The sequence below is a fragment of the Eleginops maclovinus genome, chromosome 5 (genome assembly GCF_036324505.1).
Source record: "Eleginops maclovinus isolate JMC-PN-2008 ecotype Puerto Natales chromosome 5, JC_Emac_rtc_rv5, whole genome shotgun sequence".
Lineage (NCBI taxonomy): Eukaryota > Metazoa > Chordata > Actinopteri > Perciformes > Eleginopidae > Eleginops > Eleginops maclovinus.
In genome coordinates, this window is record NC_086353.1 from 16,318,123 (window position 1) to 16,344,453 (window position 26,331).

General features: G+C 38.8%; 1 protein-coding gene across 8 annotated transcripts in view; it reads left to right on the top strand.

Annotated features, from left to right (window-relative positions):
* Positions 1 to 3,218: 3,218 nt before the first annotated feature.
* The window catches only part of LOC134864643 (phospholipid-transporting ATPase ABCA1-like), a 37,309-nt gene continuing 14,196 nt past the window's right edge, over positions 3,219 to 26,331 (top strand). For 4 of the 8 annotated variants that reach the window (XM_063883795.1, XM_063883797.1, XM_063883798.1 and 1 more), the window contains exons 1-13: positions 3,219 to 3,392; positions 7,778 to 7,886; positions 9,130 to 9,223; positions 10,375 to 10,516; positions 10,761 to 10,879; positions 15,338 to 15,459; positions 17,241 to 17,432; positions 17,545 to 17,619; positions 18,932 to 19,021; positions 23,678 to 23,921; positions 24,035 to 24,174; positions 24,269 to 24,385; positions 25,518 to 25,712. In XM_063883795.1, the coding sequence (XP_063739865.1) occupies positions 7,821 to 7,886; positions 9,130 to 9,223; positions 10,375 to 10,516; positions 10,761 to 10,879; positions 15,338 to 15,459; positions 17,241 to 17,432; positions 17,545 to 17,619; positions 18,932 to 19,021; positions 23,678 to 23,921; positions 24,035 to 24,174; positions 24,269 to 24,385; positions 25,518 to 25,712 (1,596 nt within the window). In that variant the 5' untranslated portion in view covers positions 3,219 to 3,392; positions 7,778 to 7,820. Of the gene's footprint in view, positions 3,393 to 6,842; positions 7,310 to 7,777; positions 7,887 to 9,129; positions 9,224 to 10,374; positions 10,517 to 10,760; positions 10,880 to 15,337; positions 15,460 to 17,240; positions 17,433 to 17,544; positions 17,620 to 18,931; positions 19,022 to 23,677; positions 23,922 to 24,034; positions 24,175 to 24,268; positions 24,386 to 25,517; positions 25,713 to 26,331 lie in introns of those variants that run through there. The other 4 variants (XM_063883800.1, XM_063883801.1, XM_063883802.1 and 1 more) reach the window with 2 other exon arrangements.

Genomic DNA, 26,331 nt, shown 5'->3' on the forward strand with positions numbered 1-26,331 from the left:
TTTCAAAGGAAAATTCAGTTTTGTCCTACAGTCGGCATTGTTTTGTATTTCAGGTACCACCGAACCTAACGACTATGTATTCTATTATGTTTTCCCTGAATCACATGACAAAGTTACACTCCCAAATTGCATGTTTAAAGGTTTCAGTATCTGTTCATCATTTCCTGCATTAATTATCAGTCAGCAAGCTCAACCAGCAAAGCCTAGAAGGAGCTGTGGATGATTTTTATTTTTGTAAAGCTGCTTCTTCATACAAAATGTCAGGTCTTAATGTAATGTGTTTTTAACATGGTGGAGAAGAATAGGACATCCTACTGTTGTTTATTTTAAGAGAGTAAAGCATGAGGAATACACAGAAGATGTTGTCAAAGTTTAAGATAATGCTAGTTATGCATGTGTTCCCTCACAATTCCTGACCCCACTTAACCATTATTAAGGGGATATTGCTGCTAAAAAGGACCTCACTCAGACCACCTTTCAGATGTGTTTAATCTGGTGTGTGTTGCAGTCACACTGTCAGGACAAACACACACCAGCCAGTCATTGTGTGACATGACATGTGAGGTGTTTACAGTTGCTGCTGAACAGAATGTTTTTTGGCCATAGAGTGTTGCAGTTATCCAGTGGCCATGCTCAACACAGTCTGTCATTGTTTAGCTAAAATCAGTGGGGTGGAAATGTTTATAAGACACACTCACTGAGCAGGCAACAAGACAGTAGAGACCAGAATGCATTTTAATTTGACCCAGAAAAATCCTCTGTAAATGTGGTTATGAGAACACATCAATCAAAAAGCATAAAGAGGCTACATTTAAGAATGTCTTCATGATCATGCATATCTTGCAAGACAAATAGTTAGAGAATACATAAATGAAACAAGTCTTCTGTGATTTCAGGTAAATTCATTGATCAAAGTGAAAGCTATTGTAAAATTGAAACATACAAAGCCATGACTGACACCAATCCCTAATCTCTGCATTTTACTTATGTAAGAAAGGCTTCATTTTTCAAATGAATTGTTTTGAAATGAAGTTGCCCAGTAGAATTATTTTATCAGCAGTTTATTGATGACATGAGTCTCAGCAGTAGCAAAAACCAGGTTCAACATGCAGCGAAGAAAGTTTTGTTTATTAAAATAAAAATGTGGGTCCACCCCATTATTTGGACAACATTCAATGGGTTCTTCCTCCTCCAAGAGTCATCAAAATATGGTCAGAAGTTTTTCTTCCAATAAGCTGTGGATAAACATACATTGAATTGTGGTGGAAGTGATAACAGTGCATTTTCTAACTTTAGGTTTCAATTTTATTCTGGCACTGCCATTTTACCAGGGAGTAGACACTTTTACTGTACAGTAATAAGCATCACTGACAACATCAGATCAATATATACATATTTAGTTTCACTTAGAAAGAAAACCGTTGAAAATTAAACTCAAACAACCTAACTTTGCATGATCATTCAAGAAATATTGGAAACGCACACAAACTTGATATAAAACGTGTAAAGAGGGAATTGGAAAATGCTACTCCAAATGTGTACAGCAGAAACAGCAATTACAATCTTAAATTGGGTAATTTTGCAAGTGTAAAATAATACATTATACTGCAGGTATATTGTGCTCTGCTGCAAGCTCCATGCAAGGGGCCTGCTCTTCTCACACTCCTGTGATTTGAGTCCAGGTTTGATGGATGAAGGCAGCAAGTGCAGATGAATCAATGGCAAGTTAACATCTAAACATCCATTTCCTAAACAGCTTATCCTGTCAGGGTCACAAGACCATGTAGTGAACTGGTATCTAGTGTAAGAGGATGTTTATTGAATAATTATTCCTGTGTTTTAACTTTTCACAGCCAATTTCATCCTCATATCCTTAATTATAATACAGCTTGGGGTGGCCCAAGCTGTGGTGGAGGTGATAAGAGTGTGTTTTCTAACTGTAGGTTTCAATTTTATTCTGGCACTGCCGTTTTACCAGGGAGAAAACACTTTGACTGTACAGTAATATGAAGTATATGTCCCTCTTGACTTGATTTAGATGTTCCTAATACTAAAATGTTTTTGAGCATGTTTAGTTCTGCTCAAAGAAGCAACTCATCTGCTCCTCTCCTAAGAAATACATTGGTGATAATATACCAGGCTTGTGTATTCAGTTATAATTATGTTCACGCTACTCATCACTCGCCTAGTACTACTGAGATTGTTCTGTCTTCTTCTGTCATTTTTCACAAGACACTAAGAACTTGTTATCTGCCCCATTGTCAGGCTTTCCCTTAATCAATGTTCATTTGAATTCAAAGACCTTTTTCTTCTTCTTCTTCTTCTTCTTCTTCTTCTTCTTCTTCTTCTTCTTCTTCTTCTTCTTCTTCTTCTTCTTCTTCTTCTTCTTCTTCTTCTTCTTCTTCTTCTTCTTCTTCTTCTTCTTCTTCTTCTTCTACTTCTACTTCTACTTCTACTTCTACTTCTACTTCTACTTCTACTTCTACTTCTACTTCTACTTCTACTTCTACTTCTCTTCTATTCTCTTCTCTTCTATTCTCGGAATCATCATCTACACTATGGTTAATCAAAATCTGAAAAGGACCTAAATATGCAAACATTTATATGATTGTAATGCAACTAGTTCACATAAACTGCCTTCTGTCAAGTATGTTTTATTTTTAAAAAAAGGGAGAACGCCGTCTTAATTTTTGTATTAGAAAATCGTTTAGCACCACACATTTTTATGTAAATTGTACTTTTGCATTACTGCGTAGTCTTGAAACTTTAATAAATTATGGCAATCTTTGTTTTGATCCTTTCATCACCAAATGTATAACTATTGATATTTAATAGGGGAGTTACCTTAATAACCAATTTGGATTCTAAAATTAAATTCCTACCACCTTATAGCCCATACCTGCAAATGGATTAAAGATGATGATGATGATGATGATGATGATGATGATGATGATGATGATGAGGTTTATAACAGTAATAATGAGTATTTTTCATATTATTTGTGGCAGTGATAATCTATGCTAAGAGTAGCATTAGCAGTAATTGAATATGTTCCTACAACCTTCTTGAGCTTGGCACTAATTGAATAGGCCCCACTGTGCATTGACTAGGTGTTGAGGTGTCGCTGGCCCTTTAAGAGATGTTTTGACTCCGCACGTGCTTGCCTTATAAGGGAGCGGCATCAAACATTGACCGTTAGTTACCTCTGCTCGGCATCAAGCAGCTCTATAAAACCCTGCCGGAGGAGAGGAGTACAGCTTCTCCAGACACTGAGACACGGAGGACCATCACAGAGAGCAGCTGATTCACCATTTATAGGTTGTTCTCGAACAAGGATTGCAATATATGAAAGGAGAGAGAGTGGATATTTACGTAGCTCGGGATTAGGGACGGTGAGTTTTGGCTTTTTTTGTTGTTGTTTTTTTATGGGGGGCTGTGAGTTTTTTTGTTGTTTTTTTTGGGGGGGGGGGCTGTATGAGTTTCTTTGTTGGACCACAAAGAGATACATGCCACGGTGTTACAGTTCAAATCTATTTTAACTTTAAACTGTTATTTCTTCATACTTTTTCAGCTCCTAGTGTTGGCTTTGATTATTGAAGCGACGATAACAAAACTAAAATTGGATTGGCTGTTGAATGCCGATTCCAGTTTTTTTTTTAATATATATATACATTTCTTCGTTTCAACGTTGCAAAATAGTTAGGAACTACTATGAGATGAATGGACTTTAAATGTGCATGGCAATACCGTTGCTTGAGTTAAATGACAGGCATTGTCTTTACCGTTTTTTTGCTCTTTATCATGTTTTTGTCTCAGTATCCTCCTCTGTGAGTAGGACCAGTGTCAAGTTAGCAATAGTTAAAAGCAGTACTTCCGGCAAGGTATTCAGGAAAGTAATAGCCTCATTGTAGAAACGTATTCATTTATTAGATAATCTAATTTTGAAGAGGAACTGAAGTCACCTTGACACATTTAATCCCAACACTCTTTAATTTTTAATTGATTACTAAATTAATTGTTACGTTACAGAAATGCATTTCACCGTTTAATGGCGAATATTTTCAAGTTACATTTGTTGCAGCTTTACTCTGAAAGCACATTCCCTGTACTTCCAGTCTCATTATGGCTGAATTGATGTTAATTTGGGTCAGTATCGCGAAGCTGAATGACCGACAGTAACCTTATTCAACTAGAACAATGAAACTCAAGTATCAAAAACAGCCTCGAATAAGTCAGTCAATCTGACGATTCATTTTGACATTTTATCATAATTTTGACATTTGCTCACAGTGGAAAAGGTATCACTGCATGATAATTAACAGCAGCCTGTTTTTCTTTCTTTCACGATGTTATTTTTTCTTCATTATGTGTGCTGGGTCAACTGTTATCTCTTGTTTTTAGTGATATTATTAAAGTGCATGTCTGCAGTGTTGGTGCATTCTCGACGACATGCTTTTGCTTTGTTTTTGTTAGTGGTTTGAAGAACAAAACGTGCATTTTTATGCATAGAATCGACGATTTTTGATCATCTTTTTTGGTAAAATTGCTTTGATTTAAAAAGTTGTTCCTTTTTTAATGGCATGTCAAGTTTTTTCGGAAAAATTGAAAACAATGAAGGTTAAGAAAAACATCCTGTATCACTGTGGTATGACACGTGAGCGAGAGTTGATGTAAACAAGTATTGTAAAAAAGGAAGGTTTTAGTGTGTGCCGCTAGAGGCGCCCTGGCTCTGCACCATTTGTGCTGCTCAACACTCAGCTCCAGATCTCTTCTTATTTCGGCATGCGATGTGTTTTCACCATCGTGTTTACTAAAAGCAGACGATTCTTGAAAGGTAAACTTGTCGAAAACGACACAATATTCTCAGATAGTATGACTGCGGAAAACATCAGCAGCATCAAGCTGATTAAAGTTCTATACAAATCAGGTCTTTGAATTGATGTAAACACGATGTTATGTAAAAATAACGATCCCCAAATGGAGGTGGGAGAGTTTTAGTGACACAATTTCTTTCAGTAATCAAAAATGACAGCCATGAATGTAAATTATGTATTCATTCATTCAAACCTGTATAAGATTCAAGAAATAAATTGAGGGCAACTCTTCATCAATGATGATAAAATATATCAAACAAACTCATTAATATGAAAACCTCTTGTTAAAACCGAATATAAGAAGAAGAAAAAACATTAAATATCTGTCAATGTGGGGAAAATTACGTTATCCTCCCACACATTGCACACCACTAATGTGTTGGAAATGTGCACAAGTGTATTGGAATATCCATATTTGCAAAGAACATATTAACATGTGATGTTTTGAGCTTTACTCCAACTGCAGTCTTGGCATTTAAGTTGTTTCTTCAGTTAAAGAATTTGTGTTAAATCAAATGGGCAGTTGTCTATTTTGTATTCCTTATGTCTTTATTGGGTATCTAAAATATCAGACAAATGGGAAATATGTCCGATCCAGTTTCTCAAAATCTAAGGAGATGTCTTAAAGTATTATGTTTGTCAGTCCAAAAGCCAAAGATATTTGGAGCAAAGCAAGAAAATCCCCACATTTTAGAGGCTGAAAAACAGAATCTTTGCATAAACAATTCATTTAACGATTAATAATGATCAAGATAGTCTTTTGGTTGACTAATTGTGAAAGGAAGATAATTAATTCTGAATGTTTCTTTGTCTTTTGCTCTCTGTGGTAAGTCTGTGGCAGGTTTCTTGTTTTCCGATAAAACTGTGTGTGCCGTCACTGCTGCCATTAGATCAGGTGACTCATGGAGAAAACAGATGTACCAGTTCAGCCGATACTGTACGTGGGCCACTGTGTTGTTTGGTCATCCCAAAGGTCCTGTTGATTTTTCTTGCGACATTTCATACAATCCAGTGGATGTACTTAATTCAGCCATTTCCATGTATCCTGGGAACATTTATGCAACACTGCCGACGTACTGGAATAGAAACTGTTTTTGTCTTCTGTATTTTATTTTATCATCTCTCATGTTGTCTTTTGACGATCTCCACAGGCAATTAATTAGTACTAGATCATTCTGCAAGTGATGGTACACATTACTTTCACCCTGTAAGTAAGAGTAAGCCCTGTAAGCGGAGACTGCTAGGGGAGCGGTTAGACTATGTAGTCATATGATTGAGTTACAGAAAATGTGGTGTCAAACCATAGAACTCTAAATTAATGATTTAATCAGGGCAGTTTTTTCTCAACCCACAAGCAAATGATTGATGTGTCATTGATGTTGTTTTGCTGCTGTTCCACTTTCTAAGACACCTAATCAGCTTTATTCTGTATAAAGGGCATTCAATAAGAAAACCGGGATTGCTTTAATCCTTTTCCAAATTGTGTTTAACCACCAAACTTAAAGTCATGGCCACAAAAATGAAGCAACAGCATTAGGTTGAGTCGCACTTGTTTTGATTTTATATGGATTTAGTCAGGGATGTACCCATCGTCTTGATCAGCTTTTTGTGAACTATTTTGGGTGCTGCAATCAATTTCACTGCTAAAAAAATAATGTTAATCTTATCACAATGGTCATCTTAACCTTACACAATCTTTGTGTTTAAGTGCTGAGCTGTATTTCCCTCATGTTATGTAAAGCATTTTTAAGACCGGTAAAAAAAGCATGATGACCTTAATAAGTAAGCTAAGTATCTCAGTCTTGAGTGGCTGATCTGAGCTGATCTCAATGGCCAGGATTGAAAAGCAGCAATACAAATCCAACTTGATAACTCATGAATGTTCTCTGTATTTTGGTCTTCTTTCTGGAGTCAATAACAAGTCCGGGCAGCAATCCAAGGACTTTTGAATCTGCAAATAGAATAAACAAATAAGCATGAAAAAAGTTTTGCCCCAGAGAGGTTTTTTATATGAGATAAACAATGTGCCATTTAGTACATCTGACAAAGGCCAGTTCTTGGTAAAACGGTGAAAAAGTGTATCTGTTTTTTCCATTAGTTGAGTAGACCCACTGCTTTGGTTTAATCAGTGGGTCGTTTAGATAAAGGGAGGTGGGTGATGTTGTCTTGTAACATTTACATATAATGCAGCTTATCATGTGATTCTGAGGTGGTAACGGGGTGAACATTGTGATTATAAAAGAATATGCGACAACTTTGACCACATAAAAACTTGCCGCCACACACTCATCCTGCCAGTTGGAGCCTGACCTTTGGACAGATGAGTCTACATCTAGTGGACCTGAAGCTGCAGTAGTTACTCAGTCATCACTTGGTTTGCTGAGTTCTGCTTTACTTTTGGCTGGTCTGTGTGTGAGAACGGTTTTGCTCTATAGGTGAATCCATTATCAAGGCTATTTTCTTTGAGTAATGCTTTTATGTTTCTGACAGCAGCTGTATTAGATTTTCTTAGAATATTATATTATTAATCCACCAGGTAATGTTTGTTGTGTTCTATTTATTTTTGATAGAAAATTTATTTCTGACTGAATTTCTTTTTGTTTCTTATCGTGCCACGATTTACATGTCCGTACAGCTATGTTTGGTATAAGCATACGCTAGGTTACGGATTGCTGATGTGAGGACTTTCTGTTCTGTTTTTACATGGGTTTCATGCGTCAATGTGGGATGAACACTTTTTTTGTTAACCATGTCTTTTTCCACAGGAACAAAGCAGGACTGTGGAGGTTTTAGTTACCTAACTGTGTTTGATTTGTATCCTTTTAACACAAAGGAAAGTGTTTTTTGTTTTGTCTGGTCTATGTTTGCAGTGCTTGACCCTCTTTGTCTTGTTGGGTTCGCAGTGAGGAGCTGGAGCGTGCTCAGTGAGGTTGGGAAGACGTCAACATGACAGTCTCCACTCAACTGGGTTTACTGCTTTGGAAAAACTTCACCTACAGACGGAGACAGACTGTAAGTAGAAGTGCTTAAAATGACTAAATCATCTTTAAAATTTAGAAATATGGATATTTTCTATTCCATATGATTATTTCTTAAACCAGAGGTTTTCAATAATCCATACTGATATTTGTGTTAATTACGTTTTATTTATGACACACACAAGCGTTTAATATATTTGTTAGTGTTCTACTGGTCTCAGTATCACATACAGTAGTTTGCTGCCATGCACACTCATTAGCTTGCCTTGCATTGTCCCCTTGTTTGAAGTTAGCTCTGTTTAATTCAATCAGGCACATTGTTAGGCCAGTCCTCAAAATAAGTCTAAAAAGCAAAATGGAGGGATATCTGTCCTTTTGAATAATTTCCCTTGAGTGCATATTCCCAGTCACATTTTCAATGGATTGACTTTAAATGGGAAATGATTTTTTCCAGTACCACATGACTAGTCATAATGTCTGTACAAAGACTTTTTAGATGTCTTCCCTCATAATTACGCAGTTCAAATGATGTAATTCTCCTTGGAGCCACTCGTTCTGAAAGCATCACAGTTTACAGATCATTGTGAGTCATTAATGATGTGATGATGATACAGTATGTCAAGTTACCATCATGTTCTGGTTGATGCCCACATACTCGTAGTTATGTAAATCAAATTCACTTCCAAGCAGTAGCACAGTGGTTCTTTATATGTGAGGAGGCTCATCTGCATACAATTGAGCCAGCTGACCTTGGTTGATAGACATTAAGTCTACTTGTTTCCAACAAAGGGATACAGTGTGTTCTCTAAGACAGTCTCTTTATTCTTTATCCCCGCGCCACTTGTCTGACATGCTGTTTCAAGCTGAGACACTGGCAGCTGAAGTAGAGGGGCCATATGGAACAGATGGACATAGTTCCTTAAACCCTGCAGACCTCCCTCTGTCTCGCCCTGTCACCCCTTATTAACCCATATACCATCCCCAGACTCATTGTGGGATGGATTACTGTGTACAACAGCCCACACTTAACACAAATATTTTAGAGGACACACAGAAACACTCACAAACTGACCATGTTTTGTTTTCTAAAGAAGCAGAGATTACATTAGTTGAACTGAATACACTCAAAAACTGAGTGAAGCACAAAGGAAAACTTGTGAGCGCTATTACATGATTAACTCATTTGATTTTGCAGGTTTTTGTATCCCAAAAGTGTGAAGTCTTCTTTGAATCACTTGATTAACACATATAATCATCCTTCTGTCTTCTTTTCCTAGATCCAGCTGCTGATTGAGATCATCTGGCCCCTATTTATCTTCTTCATCCTGATCTCTGTCCGATATCATTATCCACCATACGAGCAACATGAATGTAAGAACACTATAAGAAAGGGAGAGAGATACAGATTAATTCATTCACATTTAAGACAAAATTATGATTAATTTGCTTTTTTGTAGTATTAAAGATAATAGTTGAATTAAGATAAAACTTCATATAAATTCAGATTTCCCATGTGTGTAAACTTTCAAATGACTTAAAAAACAATTTTGTATGTTTTTGTAGGACATTGTGTTCCGTGTAAATGTCACAGTAGGATCGTTCAGAATTGTTTGCACTGTGTGGACTTTTAATGACCTTAAGCTCCTGGAAAAGTTGGTTTCACAACGTTGACCATGTTTGACTAAATAAAATGATCACGGTCTAGAGCACAAACAAAAAAAGGGCCTATCAGAACTTCAAACTATTTTTACTTTGTGAAAGGAAATCCAACAGATATCCGCATATAATTAATTTACTCAGATGGCTTTGACGCCTTCATTCTGTACTTGTGATCTTAGAACATTTGATGCAGTTTAAAGCCTGTAACACAACCTTACTTTATTGTTTTAGGTCAAATCAGGTGTCGCTATGAAATCGATAGTGCTTGCATGTGACCATTTAAGTATCCACCATACCAGTTCCCTTATTTGGAACAAAATCATTGATATCTAATGACAGCGTATTACAAGTGCGCCCAATCCCATTAACCCAGTGAACTAAAGCCCCTTGACCCTCCTTCATCCTCTACACTTATCTTTTCAACATAATAGCTAGTTAACCTCAGGGTTGCAGGAGTAGCACTTAAATCAGCTGAAAAGAGTACAAACAATTGTAAAAATAATGTCAGCGCATTAAAGGCAGTGGCAATGAGGGACATGGTATATTTCATCTAAGTTTCAATGAGTTGGAAATTCAGTTTGATTTAGTTTTTCTGTTATTACAACAGCTGGCTAAGTACTCTCTTATTTGAGTTTGGAATAGTTTTTAGGGCTTTAGTTTTATATGGTGGAGTAGAGTGGAAGAACTAGTGAATGGGACAATTAAGATGAAATACTTCACCTGATTGGCAAGGATAACAAATATCCTACTGGTTATCAGTTTTCTCCAGTAAGCCTTATAATGTCTGTAAATGTAGATATGTACTTAAATGAAGGTCCACATTTTTAAACTAATCATATAAATGTTATTCTTTTCCTTTCCAGGCCATTTCCCTAACAAGGCCATGCCCTCGGCGGGTACGTTGCCCTGGGTACAAGGCATCATCTGTAACGCCAACAACCCCTGCTTCCGTAATCCCACCCCAGGCGAGAGTCCCGGGGTGGTGGGAAACTTCAATGATTCTATGTGAGTACCACGGCCCGGTGATCGATTCATAATTCAGTCAATGCAATTCTTGTAAATTCAAGTATTCACGCAGTGCAAAGAAACACATTTTTTTCTCGTTTTGTATCCATATTATTTGATCTTTCAATAAACATAATACATTTGAATCAGTCACATAAGGTTTAATGTGCCTTAAGAAAAAATACCCAGGCTTTGAATTCTGAAGATGAAGACGTGCCTGAGTTTGTGTCATTCTGCTCCCCAGAATCTCCCGTTTGTTCACTGATGCCCAGAAAATCCTGCTCTACAGTCAGAATGATAAAAGCTACGAGGGATACAAGGGACTGCTAAGGGCTCTCAGAAAGATGCAGGAGAATACTGCTCGTAAGTACACACCTTTTAGATTATTTTCTGTTACAGTTTTTGAATGACAACCTCATTGATTTCCATTTCATCCACCCATTCACAATCAGCTCCTACATGTCCGCACATCCAGTCCTGATTTGACTGAGTCAGTGACTCACACCTACAGTTCCTTCACACATTGCTGGTGTTAAAACTAAAAAAAGTTACTGCTCTAGCTCCCCTTCCCAGTGTAACAGCTGATTGAAGTCCTTCTGAGCAACATCCTTATCATTGCCTGCCAGTCACGGAGGGCCCCTCTCCTTAAAGCCAGTGGGTGTAACTTCTCTTTTAATTAGTGAGCAGAGCGGTGGCACTAGACAGGAAAACCACTTAATGTGCACCACCCTGACAATCATTATAAAATCATTGCCCTGATCTGGTAGAACATGTCAAGTTGTTCTGACTGGACTGAGATGTTGCTATCTCTGCTTTCATTTGAAATCTCCAAATTTAATCATAACCTTACAATTTAATGCTAAGGTTCACAAGTTTGTCTTATCATGACCATGGAAGTTTTGAGATTAAAAAAGGACATCTTTGTAAAATAACATCTTGTTTGTGACTTCACTGTGCTGAGTCAAGGTAACCTGCAAATGGCAAAGTGTTTTAAATCTTCAGTTGAATAAAAGTCATACAATGCACTTTATCTTTGCTCATTGAAAAACACTTTTTCAATTCAGTTCCCATTACTCTGACATGGGAGGCATGATTAGAGCAATCTAGTTCTTTTTTTACCAGCCAACCTTGTGTGCAAAGACGAGCAGGAAAAAAAGAAAATGGAAAACATGAAGACTGTATAAAATGGAGGATACTAACACAGGACAGAACAGTAAACTTCATTGAAGTTAGTACTGACATCAGTTAATTGCTGTAGTGAAACGAGGGAGTCTAATTTGTCTAGGTCCTTTTGTCTGTTCTGTCTACGTTGCTTTGATACAGCAGTATTTCTCTGAAACAGTTAGCTGCTTTGACTAAAGGGGTATAAGCTTGGTTTCACTCCGACCCTAATGTAAGGGTATATAGAGCAGAATGTACCGTAAGAAATTATGCAATGTAACAGAACCGTCAAGGTTGTTGTTGTTTTGGCTACGGTCTGCTGTACGAGCCTAGAAGAGCGGCAGTTATGTAAAGATCCTACAAAGCATATCATGGCCTGAAGAAAGGAGAGGGATTACAAAGCAAATGACACTTCTAATTTTTAATTGTAAAAAATCTCTAAATGTTCATGTCGATGATAGATTTTCTTCATATCTAATAACTACGGGTCATGTATTTTAAAAAGGACTTTTTTTAGCTCTTATTATTTTAACAGCTCATCTGTGCTCTCAAAATTAGTTTTGAAATGCACTGTGTCATGCTCAATCGCATATGAAACTGTGCATTTGCCTTTAGTCCACGTAATGGAATGCAACTGCAAAGGGGTGTTATAGGAATAACAGCACAGATCAAAGAGCTGCGTGTGGAGACCCACGTATTAATAATTTAACAACCGACGGGAGTCAGCAAGTGAAATTTACACTGACAGGGAAGGAGTGCCGTGAAGGGTCAGGGAGAGGGGTGAGCTTTTTTCCCGAAGGATAACCAGATAAATCACACAGCATACACTCTGTCTGATGCGGTCTGACGCATTCCTGCTTTATGAGAGGGTACAGAATAACACGTCAGATAAATGAAAGAGAGAAAATCAACATTTGAACATTTAAAGAAGAGCCGTGCAACATTTTTGAGACGAGAAAGATGTGTTTTATACAATGTGAATTAAAGATTGAGAGATTCATATGATCTGATTGTCAAAGTTGAGTTTTTTATCCATTGTAGCTTTTTTTCGTATCTGTGTGCAATTCCTAGCAGAAGTGAAGCCGGTGTTGGCTTTTCAGACTAACCTTGCATTTGTAGGCTTTCACCCCCTTCATGTTTTATCTTGCTGGCTCCATTTCATTTAAAGGCTCAATGTGTCTGAGCCTGATCGTTTAAAATGGACACTGCGCCTCCTTACTTGTTGAATGAATGTAATACTTGAGAATTCATTACCACCTTAAAATCAGCCCATACACGTCCAGCTCAACCAATACTTTACCCTTCTCCTTTGTTTATCCATTCATGTTAAGACCATATCCCACACTTATAATATCTCTCGGGGAGGATAGAAATAACATCCCCTCACACAAATGTCCTTTAGGACGTGTAAATCTCTGATAGGCTCTCACAAACATCTCGCACAGAGTCAGACATGCTCAGATACCATCAAACATGTTATTTCTTCTCCACCATCGAAACAGTAATTAACATTCCACCCATTCAGGAGCTATTTTGTGCGAAAATTTCACAGCAGTCAGAATCTCATTCATTCATCCATATTTTCTTGATCACCCTAGAAAAGTCACCTGGCATTCAGAAACTCTCCTAAATGCTTGTCAGCCAAGCTGTGGTAGATCAAAAGTGAAACAGAGCTCTCATCCTGTTTATAGACCAGTTTGACCCGTCAAGCCACTGGTTGCTTAGTGCGTGATGCCACTATTATCGAATATTAAGCAAATGAGGCATCGCCAGGAGCAAGCACAGACTTCTGTAGGTGGTACATTTAGGATTGTCCTTTTACAGCAGTTCCTGACTAGGAAAAACAAACACAAATAAGGATTGTTATACTTTTTAGGTTGGCTCACTTCCAAAAGCCTCTTTGCTCCTGATAAGCATGGGGGGGGGGGCTGGTATAAACCACTTAGGCTGCGCAAGCAAAGACATACACTCACAGATAAGATAAAACAAGTAGATTGAATACAGACACACAAGGACATTTGATGACTGCTGCTCGGCTTTCCATCAAGTCTGGTCTGTCCTCAAGGACCTTTGAATGCAATACACCATGGGAGATGTGACTTCCAACTGGGACACTGATTAGATCTTATTAGCACTCCCGTGTTGTTCACCCCTGAGAGTTGAGGTCACCCACATGCAATTAGTAGCACAGATACACAATAACACACACACACACAAAAATGAATAGAGCAGGGATGGTAGTGATGTTTCTGTAACACACACTCACTTTAAATCACATAGCACACTCTCTGGTGCACAGATATGGAGGCAGAAGGGGAGCGTGTCATCCAAAATGTGCACAGAAACACACTGTTCTCTTTTACTTCCTCCCAGGGGAAATTGAGTTCAGGCAACGCAGTGTTTCCTGTGTGTGTGTGTGTGTGTGTGTGTGTGTGTGTGTGTGTGTGTGTGTGTGTGTGTGTGTGTGTGTGTGTGTGTGTGTGTGTGTGTGTGTGTGTGTGTGTGTGTGTGTGTGTGTGTGTGTGTGTGTGTGTGTGTGTGTGTGTGTCCGATACCCTTAAAAAGCAAAATATTGAACAGACATGAAGGGTAGAGATGACCAGCGGGAGGAAGAGTGGTGAGATATTTTAGAGTAAACACTCAAAATACAACTCAGCGTTATTAAAATTTGAACGGACTAGCGGAGAGCGGAGAAGTCATCATAAATTCTGTGCCAAATTGTATCAAACCCCAATAGGATGTAATATAATCCTTAACAATAATCAAATTACTTAGTTTGATGCATTTAGCTATGCTTAGTTAATCAGTTACAGAACACATAGAGACAGCGCTGGTAATAAACAAAACAAGAGCCAGGGGCTGCAGGACTTTTTCCTGTTGTCTTTGCATGATCTCTTTTAAATGCTGTCATCTAACAACAACAACAACAACCACAACAACAACAACAACCAGTGAGTTGGAGAGAACATGGTAAAGAATAAAACAAAGTAGGTGAAAGGTGAACACAGAGACATTGAGGAAGAGAGCTATAGAGGAACAGGAAAACTGGTAGGCAGTATCTGGACCAAAGTGGAACGTCCTTTAGTAACACCACTGCATAAAACCCATAGCTGAGTAGAAAAGAGAAGTGTGTTTTTGTGCCTGAGAGTGTGTGCCCCTCCACACAGCTGACTGCCAGTTTGAGAAACGGTTTGACTTCTTTGGAAGGCAGCAAAAGTACAAAACGCTCTCAAAGTGCAGAGAGCACAGTGTGTTTCTGTGCTTGGGAAATGATCAGAATTAATTGGATTTGGGGTCATTTTGAGTTCATTGGTGTGTTTTTGTATGTTCTCAGTTTGTATGTCGGGGACCTCCTGCACTGGCCTTTCCACTTTTTAAACAATGACTTAAGTATTTAAACATTTTAAGAAGCATAATATATATTTTGAGTTTGATTTATTCCATCTTATTCAACTTAAATATGAAATAAACAATAATAAATCTCTCATGCCCAAACGTGCATAGCCTGGGCCTTAGCTTATAACACTTGTTTTAATATTTATACACATTTTATTTAATGTAATTGTACATCTCTCTGTGATCACTTATCTAAGTCTCTAATCAAAGATAGTTTTGTCTCTCACAGTTGGTTGACTCACTGCTTCTCTGTTCTTTTTCTAGGTTTCAAGCTAAAGGACTTTTTGCAAGACAATGAGACCCTTTCCCACTTCCTTCACCACAACGCCTCACTTCCTCGTCATGCGCTGAAGCAGATAGTCGAGGCTGACGTCAACCTGGAAAAGGTAGAATATAAACTATTGAAAAGTTTAATAATATAACCGCCTCACCCAATCCTTTAACGTTTAACCTCCAGTACATGATGATTTTTCACTCTCACTAATGATTCCCATATTGTCCCGTAGCAGACAAAAGTGCAGTATGTTTTGTTTTGTGTGCAGCTTTGTTTTTGTTTAGTTCTTTTCACATAAGCTGATCATACTGTCCTGGCCTTAGTGCATGCATAAATCCAATAACCTTGGCTTGACAACAGGATACGGCTGTGGTAGAGCTAAGCCCTTAATGCCCTCCAGAATAATCATTGTGGGAGAGGGGTAGTTTGTAGTTGGTAACCAAAAGCCCCCATATTTTCTGTATGTATTCTCCCACAAAAAAAGGAAATCTTATTCTCTTTCTGACATAATTTTTCTTTTGAAGACTGAAAATTATATATTTTTAAAATATATTTCCCATGTTTATCACACACAAAGCTCTCCCTTTTAAATCCATTAAACGTACATTGACAGATTCTGCTTCCTATAGATCCCCCTTAACAACAGCTCCCAACCCGGCCCACCACATCATCCCTGTTTTGCAATTGGATAGCTTGTGTCACATGACCACTGCTCTCCCAGCTTCCCTTCCCCCTAATTTTTCTCACGTGCAGAGACAGAGACTCAAAAACAAACTCACGTTACACCATCTGATTCTCTTCAACCTTTTTCCAGGGTACCTATTGATCAAAGGAAACGGCTCTCAAATAGTCTATACAGTGATTATTTAAGGAGACTAGGGGAAATTAAGGAAGCTCATTATTGCTGTGCTTTTTGTTATATGCCATGAAGTTCATTTTGTCCATTGTCCCTTAAGGGAAATATTTGTTTTGAGTTATTTCCAGATGATAAGTATGATCCCAACTCAAAAGATTACCAGCTGTGGCTGTGTGTGTGTGTGTGTGTGTGTGTGTGTGTGTGTGTGTGTGTGTGTGTGTGTGTGTGTGTGTGTGTGTGTGTGTGTGTGTGTGTGTGTGTGTGTGTGTGTGTGTGTGTGTGTGTGTGTGTGTGTGTGTGTGTGAGAGAGAGAGAGAGAGTGTGTGTGTGTGTGTGTGTGTGTGTGTGTGTACAGTTTGTGTACAGTTTGTGGTCTGATAGACATGTCACAACGCAGACTGATCAGGGACATCTAGATGACATAACAGAGAGTCACTCTCAGAAAGACACAGAGTCCAAACATCTAAACTCTTCTTCCGAGATAACAGAGCCTCTGTCCAGTCCTTTAATACTCCAAAGTCAAAGGAAAGGACGTTCCGTTACTCCAACTGCATAGGCGAAGCTGTATTTCCTCTTCCAAATATTGTGTTGAATAATATTTAAATTATAGAAGAGAAGCATTTTCTTAAATGACACATTGGTATCATCCCCAGATAAGCTGCTTGAGTTTTATTTGGATAAAATTTATTGTTGTAAAGTCCTTGGCAGGCCCCAGCTTTGAGATATATAACATTCCGTTTCTTCATCGTTGCTAAGCAATATCTTTCTATGAGCTTCATTGTTTTGTTCTTAATGTCAGGTTTTAGGAATCTAACTTTTTTATTCTGATACATAACGATCTTTAAAAAGCCACGACAAACCACAATGAGTTATTATTATTATTATTTTTATCACAAACAGTTTTACTCATCACATATGGAGATCAGCCTATTGTTCCACTATGTTGTTACATGAACATTTATGCCAAATATCTAGTATCTAGCTGACATGTGATATTAATATCGCACTCTTTCCCACCCTGCTTTTTTCCCAACCAGGTGCTGACTAAAGGTTTTGGCTTCCATCTCAGAGACCTCTGTAACGCAACGCCCCTGGAGGAATTTGTCCACATTGCCGACCGCAACGTTTCCCGTCTGATTCAAGAAAGTATCTGCAGTTCCCCCAGCGATTGGCTTGACAAGGCCCAGAGCCACTTCCTGTCCAACTTGGACTTTTTCAAACCCATTCGGGTGAGTTTGTGTTTCACACACAGGGAAAAGTCGTAGTTTAACAGTTACGATAAACTTTTCTGCTTAGCTTGTTTTCTTTACTAGTTTTTCTATCCACCTCTCATCCTCCCAGACCAGCGTCATCTCTCCTCTGCCTGTATCTTCACAAACAGCCGGCCCCTCTCCCGTAAAAACCCATGACCTAAATGTGAGTCACGATGGTGAAGGGTTGCAAGAGGTGGAGAAAACATTGTGTTCTGCAGTACTTATCTTCAGGGGGAGAAACAGACAAAGGAAGCGAGACAGGGTATCATTATCAAGTCAACAGTTCTCCGTAAGCTAGAGGCTTCCACTGATTACTGAGCTATTGAAGTGATTAAAGAGTTGCTCTCTTCTCTCCATATGATATGAGGATGAAATCATCTCCTGGCTAATGTTGGACCTTTCACCCTAAAACACACTCTGACCCTTTTTCGAGAACTCAATGTCCGAAATGTTAATGCAATAATGGAAATAACTTTTCACACGTGATAACATTGTGCAAAAGTGGGAACAAGAACTTCTTGCATAATCCAACATTTTTCCATTAGTTGTTCGGTATGTGGGTGTATGTTTGTGAGACAAAGAGGGAGAGAAAATTTTAGGGAAAGACAGAAAAGGAGAGTGAAAATGAGAGAGAGAGAGAGAGAGAGAGAGAGAGAGAGAGAGAGAGAGAGAGAGAGAGAGAGAGAGTATAGTACAGTAGAAAGCTTTATCTCTTCATAGACGGCTGTCCTTTCTTCATCGGCACCTGTGCTTTATTGAGTGTCAGGCGTTTCAGCAGCTGACAGCTTAGTGTGATAGTCGACACACACACACACACACACACACACACACACACACACACACACACACACACACACACACACAGACAAACACACACGCACAGTTTGTCAGAACGGGAAGATGGGAGTTAACAGCTCTGCTGACCTGTTGTTCTTTCCCATTTCCCCTCTCTCCCCACCTCTGACCCCAATGTTGTTCCCCGACTTTCTCTTCCATTCCTCTGTTACAACAACGTTTTGTCCACTTCTTCTTTTTTTATCTTTAGCACTAAATTGAAGAAGTATTGATTATTTTTTTTAAATGGAAGAAAGCATAAATGTCAATACAAATATTTAGGTTTAACAAAAAAAACTAACATATTAAAGATAATTAGTGGAAAGAAAAAATACCTTTGAAATCCAAGAAAAATACAGAGATGAAAACAATATGCACACAACAACAACAACAAGTAACTGTCACAAATTCTTCTTTGTCCTCATAATACACATTCATTTTTAAGCCAGTTGCATTTGTAATGTTCTATAATTTCTAGATGTTTTGAGTTATAGCAGAACATTTGTATAAGATGCCATGGCTGCACATTCATTTATTTAGGATTCATTGTTTTTTTCAAGGATGTTTTAATTGGTTATTCACACCAAATTTACGGTCTAAAGTCTCTGCAAAGTAGTAAAGAGGCCCTCTCTCTCTTACAGAAGGATGTGAGGTCGGACCCCAAAGTCGTCCAGGAAGTCTCAGCAGCTACCGACAATCTTCTGGAGAGCCTGGGAGCATTGGCCACGGAGGTAGATACACCACGTTTACACACCGATACCACAACCCCCTCATGTTATAACATTTACCATCAGGACTTCCGAAATATTTACTTCCAAAGTGCAATTTTCTGTAGAAATGTTTGCAAATCCAATCAATTTTTACCAAGAATAAGCTTTTGGTCAAGTCAACTTACTACACACAGGTCAATTGCGGTAATACTGTTTGTTGGCTGTTGGGTCAGGGTCGTATTGACGAATTGACACATATGTATGCATACACCCACCGTTTCATGTAGTCATCCAAAAGGCCAAGAGAGATGTGCAGAGAGCAAAGCAAGTGGTCCTGATGAATATTCATGATAAAAAACACTGATACATAATAATTGCCATACTTATATAGGTTTTGTTCTACCACAGTGGGCTGAGACTTTCTGTGGATACCAATTCTGTTTTTCTGAACCTCCACCTCAGATTACCTATTTGCAAAAGGACACTAGATAATAAAATACAGTCCAAAATCACCTCATGAAAAGTCAGCAAAATATCTTCTCTCAGGCTTAAGTAAGAACAAGCTGTGTGCAATGTTCCTTTAGATTGTGGCACGAGGGCCTTACTCAGCCAACAAACAGGTGTCCTGTACTTTACTGACTCGCAGACATACACACACAGAGTATAGGATTAAAACACGCATCACATACACTCACATGCCGGACCTGAACTCATGTAACCCAGTTCGAGCTGCTGGAATGCGAAAGAGTGGAGAGGAGCTGCAGTCGGTGGTGTAAACTTGCAACACAACCCCCCCTGCTCTCAGGCTGCTGAGTTTGCAAATCATAAAGCCCCAGCTGAGTGTGTGTGTGTGTGTGTGTGTGTGTGTGTGTGTGTGTGTGTGTGTGTGTGTGTGTGTGTGTGTGTGTGTGTGTGTGTGTGTGTGTGTGTGTGTGTGTGTGTGTGTGTGTGTGTGTTATAGTGCTTCCTGTCTATGCAGCTGTAATTACGTCAATGAGCCTGCAGTCTTTTCTTCTGTTTTCAACACTAATATGCAACATTCATCAATCATTTTATCCTTTAAAATGTATATATATATACATTCATAACATTTGAAGAAGGACACGTGTTTAAGAGTGTAAATCAAAATCCTCTGCTTATTTTAAGACTGTTAGTACTTTAGGTGTGATATGTGAACAGCAGATTATATTGGTTTGCTTAGCAGGCTGATGGATGAGGTAAGCGTCTAGCCGAATGGAGAAAGGCACTCACGTAACTGTCCTTACCGGTGATCATCATGAAGCCGTGTTATCTCGTGCTAGAGATATTTTTCAGATGAAAATTTAGGTAGTCAAGAAAGAGCTCATTTTCTCATGAAGAGAATTTGTTAAAAATGCAACTTTGCATGCACGTTCACAGACCTGTTTTTGAAGCATTTATTTACAGTGCACATGTCAAGGATAGTTTAGCTCAAGAAAGTCTAAATAGAGTTTGGTTGTATACGAAAACATTTCTTCATTTACAGTCGTCAATGCTCTTGATTGATTCTTTGAAAAGGCTAATTAGTTGAGTCATTCTCCTTAACCTTTTTCTCTGTTTGCAAGAAGATTTATTTTTGAGCTCAGAACGCTGGCAGTGTGGTGATTTGAACTGTTAATGGTCTATTTATACAAAACCCTTCATTATGAGTTGTGGTAATAAAAAAAATGAATCCATTCCTCCTCTCATAAGCCTCACAAATGCATGTACTTTTGAATCATTTATTTTAATTTAAACCAACATGCTTCTCGGAAACATTAGTGGCGTTTATCTTCTTTGTGCTGTTTGCTCTAAGTAGCTTAAGCGGTTGCTTAGCAAAGAGGTAAAGGGTGTGAGGATAAACTCTAGTAACCTCTCCGTTTCAAGACATGACCACTGTCATCACAGAAAAATCTACAACCAGATATAAATTGACCAGTTTCTAAATTCAACTGAATGTATTGCATATATAATGTTAATATGTTTTAAATACAAATATAACTCATTTGAACTTCATCAGAACCCGAACATTTCAAATTAAATTGACTATTTATTTTATGTTAGGTGCAAGGTAATTATATATCCTTTTTTTTCTTAGGTTAAGATTGTTAGATAAAGCAGGATTGGACTCCAGTAACCTACAGACAAACTAATCCTACTCTACAGTCTTATAATATGAGTCTTATAATAATGAGGTCACAACCTGGTTAAGATGTAGTTAAATCTCTCCTTGGTAAGAAATCATTTAGCATTGGCCACTGTGCTGCTCTGTTTCAAATAGCTGTGTGCTGGGGTGGAAATCTGAACTTTAGTAACCTCACACAGACTCAGCTACGAGGTAACTCTGGGACGATCCTCTTCTGCTGCCTGTCGGCCTGTCTGTGTGCGTCCCTGTTTGTGTGTTTTGCCTATATAGTCACACAAGTTCATATTGGCATCTTGCAATGACGCATACAAAACCTTGCACACAGTCATCAAACAAAAAATATACTTCAGAAGATATTTTGTGTGTTGCACACTACTGTAGCCTGTGGCTATGAAAAGTTTAAGACACAAGTATGTATGTAACACACACGTTATTGGACCCATTTCTTTGCGTGTGACAGAGCAGGAAGGAGATGGTTTGTTATGGCTGCAGGCTCAGCTGCAACACAACCACATGCAGAACGATCTCGGCAGCGTTTTTTTGTTTTGTGTGTGTGTGTGTGTGTGTGTGTGTGTGTGTGTGTGTGTGTGTGTGTGTGTGTGTGTGTGTGTGTGTGTGTGTGTGTGTGTGTGTGTGTGTGTGTGTGTGTGTGTGTGTGGTGTGTTGTGTGTTTGTGTGTCAGCGACCTGAGACGCAACAGTTCGCTCTGTCTCACTTTCGCTTTGTTGGAAAAGAGTGTTGAATATCCTGTCGTCGGGCAGATTAAGAATTACCTGCAGTAGACTGGTCACAGTTGACAAGGAAAACATTGTTATTTGTATTCAAACAGCAGTTCATGACGTGCCTTCTGTTATTGTGTTTGTGTGTTTGCGTGATTGTGTCCTCAGTAAGAATTGTCAGTATAATAGCACTCTGCATGTGGAGCCTTCGGAGGTTTGCTTGTTAGGAAAACGACCGATAGTAACCTCTCTTTGGTCTCTCGTCTTCTGCACTCATTTCTACCTCGTGCTCTACAGGAACAACCCATTTTCTTTCTTTCTATCTTTTTTCCTTCTCTCTTTCTTTCTTTCTTTCTTTCTTTCTTTCTTTCTTTCTTTCTTTCTTTCTTTCTTTCTTTCTTTCTTCTTTGTCCCTTAGTTTTTGTCACTTATAGCTGACCTTCTCACATATTCACCTCAGAAAAAGGTGTGATTTCCTAAGCCTCCATCCATCACACTCTCAGAGCTTATTTGAAGTCCAAGTAGCCTCCTGCGGTTCACACTTAGGAAACAAAAGCTTCCCTCTTAGTCTGCCCTTTCTTTGTTTTGCTCACACGAAAGACACAAACCCCCTCCTTTCAGAGCTTGCCGATCACGAGTTAGTGACATAATTGTATCTAGATTTGACCAGTTTGCAGAGATGAACAGGGAACTTGTGGTGACTTGTCTGATGACTTGCAGTAACCCCTGTGTGAGGCACACTGAACATCCTGCCCCCTTCAGCCCGAGGTGTCACTGACTTTAAAGCTGATGTCGGTAGTCAATCAAAAACAGTTTCTCTGTGGAAAGGTTTTGTAAACCTTTTATTTCTAAAATTCACAACTATAATAGGACTATTAATAGTAGCTGAGAAGCAAGTATTTTATAATGTGATAATGAGGCAACAATACTCTGCTGCTCCTAAGCCTTCAGCATTCAGAATGTAAACCTATTAACGCGAGTGAATTGAGGACAACACTTACATTCCTAAAGAAATTCAAGGAACCTACATCTTATATCATGTAATTAACACTCTTAATTACATGATACACGCTGTCTGACCTTTCCTGTAGAGAGACATACAACCCCCAACCACACACACACACACACACACACACAGCAGGAGGGAAAGAGAGATAGGACTGGGCACATCAGTTTAATGTATCTTAGTCAGGCAGGCGGCTAAGTGCTAAGCGTCTCCACCCCATAGTGCAGCACTTACATGTCTAGAATACCACTCAGAGCAGTTGATAAGCATTACTAACTTCAACCCTGCAGCATAGAAAACAACTGGTTCATATATCCTGTCTGTTGTAAAAAGGGATAGCTTTTCAAATGTACATGGAGACATATCCATTTCACTTTCTTAGCTACAGTATATGAGACATGTGAGATTCCCTGAAGGAGAAACATGAACACAGCAGGTTTAAACACAGATATGATGACTCATGGATCATTATGTAACATGCAGTAGATTTAACCAACAAAAGAACATTAAAGTGAGACCTTGTTCTGAATGAAGTCATGTGATCACTTCAAAGACATGGATCTCCATAATCTTAGACTTCAATCATTTTTGACAGCGTTATTTTTGAAAAAAAGGAGTTCTTAAATCTATCATAATGTACAAAAAATCACAGAAAAAGCCACTTTCTGCCACACATTCATTAGAATATCAGATTGTATGATGTTTAAATTCAATGTTCCTTCTCTAAATTGTGCTTTATGGGTCTGGTAGATGTCTCTTTGATATGTTTATCATCATGCTCACATTGCTGTTTGTGTCTCTCCGTCTAGCTTGCCAGTATGAAGAGTTGGAAGGACATGCGTAAAGAGATCTTGTATCTAACTGCGAATGCCACAGGATCTCCAAACCAAATGTATCAGGCCGTGTCCCGTATCGTTTGCGGCCATCCCGAGGGAGGCGGCCTCAAAATCAAGTCTCTCAACTGGTATGAAGACAACAACTACAAGGCCCTGTTCGGAAACCATGGCAACGACAGCGACAGTGATCACTCCTCATCTTACGACAACTCTTCAAGTAAGTCGAAAGCACCATAAACATTACTTTTTTGCTTTTTATCTGAGTCCTTGCCAATTATTTACCATATGATATAATCCAAGACCCAAATTGTGTCTGTTCTTATTTTCCAGCTCCCTATTGTAATAACATGATGCGTAGCCTGGAGTCCAGCCCCATTTCAAGGATGATCTGGAGAGCTCTGAAGCCTCTGCTCATGGGGAAGATCCTGTACACCCCAGATACTCCGGCCACACAGAGAATCATCCACGAGGTACAAAAGTCCCCTCTGATCTTTATAAAAAACCCATCAAAATAATGAATTAAGCCTCATTGAACGAGACTGAATGCATTTCTCTGCGTTGCAGGTGAATAAGACCTTCCAGGAGCTCGGCCTGCTGAGGGACCTCGGAGGGATGTGGGAGGAGATGAGGCCCAAAGTGTGGAATTTCATGGAAAATGGCGAGGAAATGGATATGGTCAGGGTGAGTGGGATCCCCGGCCAACACACACGTACACACCTCAGAGCTGTGTTTTCCTGTTTACACGAGGGGTTTAAAGATGGTAATGGTCTCTGTGACCCAAATAAGGAAAGAAAGTTGGAAGCATCTTCGGAAGTCTCTCAAGATGTCACCACCCAAACCTAACAGAATTTCTGACCCTTAATGTGACAAATCATATGACTCGTTATGTGGGTTCATAAGGACGAACTGGGAGAGTAGGACAAAGGCCAAGAAAAGTAAACTGTTCATACTCGCTGGTGTGTTTTGGGTAAATGCAAGATCAACAAAGCATAGAGGTGTTGTCAGCGTGGTATTACAATATGATCCTGGCAGCAGTGTGAAGCCATACAGCAAAACAATACTTGCCCTCATTTAAACCTTTTGTTGATTCTCTGATCAAATCACAAGGGAAATATCGCACAGAGGGTTACATTTCTTGCACGGAGAATAGATTAATGGGTATACAATTACAGTCCCTCTAACAGAAGGCTCCATTGAATGTCATGTTGTCAAGATAGAAGTATTTTATAAATGGCATATATAGTTCATAGCATGGCCCTCCTGCAGGCATCAGATGTTTTTTTGTTGTTGTTGCAAAAACTCAATTACATAGGCACCACTTCCACCTAGTGGCCAAGGGTGATACTGTGAAACATCATTACAATGAAGATAGTTCCGGAGACCATTTACCGTATACAAAGAATCCTCTGTTTAACCATTTTATTTATTTGGAAAACAGGAACATTCAAACGTTTTAAACTCTATTATTTTTGTTTTGAAATAGGGCTTACAAATATATTCAGTTTTGTATTGTATCTGATTAGATGACTCTCATTCTCAGCCTGTTTCCGTCATGACATGGTTTTCAATCTCATGGGGAAAGGAAAACGACTGTGATGATAGAGATAATACATTTGAGAAAGCCTTGATCGGGGTCTCAGGAGATTTGAGACAGCGAAATAGGTCACATTCCACCCAAACACACAGGAAGACTTTGAGCCATCTCTAAATGTTTATCTGTATCTTCTTTAACATTTGTTGTATATACTTAAACGCAACAGGTCTCTTTACATTTAACTCTCCATAATAAACATAATAACCTTCCTTTGTGCAGACGCTGCTCCAGAATAACGCCAGTGCCGCGTTCCTTAACAGCCAGCTCATTGGGACTGAGTGGCGTGTGTCCGATTTGTCCGCCTTCCTGTCTAAAGTCTCAGAGGACAAAAGACCTGCAGGATCCGCCTACACTTGGAGAAATGTCTTCAACGAAACCGACCAGGCCATACTGACCATCTCACGTTTCATGGAGGTTAGTTCAGGATGCGTCACACCATATCCATTTTTCCAGGAAATATGTTCAGTGAATTAAATTTCATATCAGTTTTGACTCAAAGACAAGGATACCAAGAAGAGTATGTGTAGCATTTTAATTGACTAATTTAAATACAGATGTGTGAAATAATATTCCAACAATCCTTAAGGGGGTTTAGGTGCATGGCCAATGAATCCCTAATTGTACGTGTTTCAAGGTTTATCTGTAAAACAGTTGCTATCGAATAGCTTCCATTTAGTTCAAGCTGCAAAAAAAACCTAAAGGGAGAAAAATAAGTTTTATGCTAATTGTCCAAATAGTTCAGAGTATGAAAAATCTTCCAGTATCTCCCATTTTTTGGAATGCACTGTAAGATTTAAGCTCCAGGTACGACTATTAAAAATCTTGAAATCAAATGCTCTTTCCATTTCCTTCCCCACAAAATTTAATCATTGCTACAGTATGCTGAGTCTGTTTCTGCGCATGGGGGAAGTATGCCAGAGCCGAGCCTTAGCGATAAACAACTGCCTTAAACTCCGGCCAAATGTTAATCAATATCAGTGCCCTGTTGAATTGTCTTACTTACAGTATATGAGTCAGGGCATTTTACCGTTCT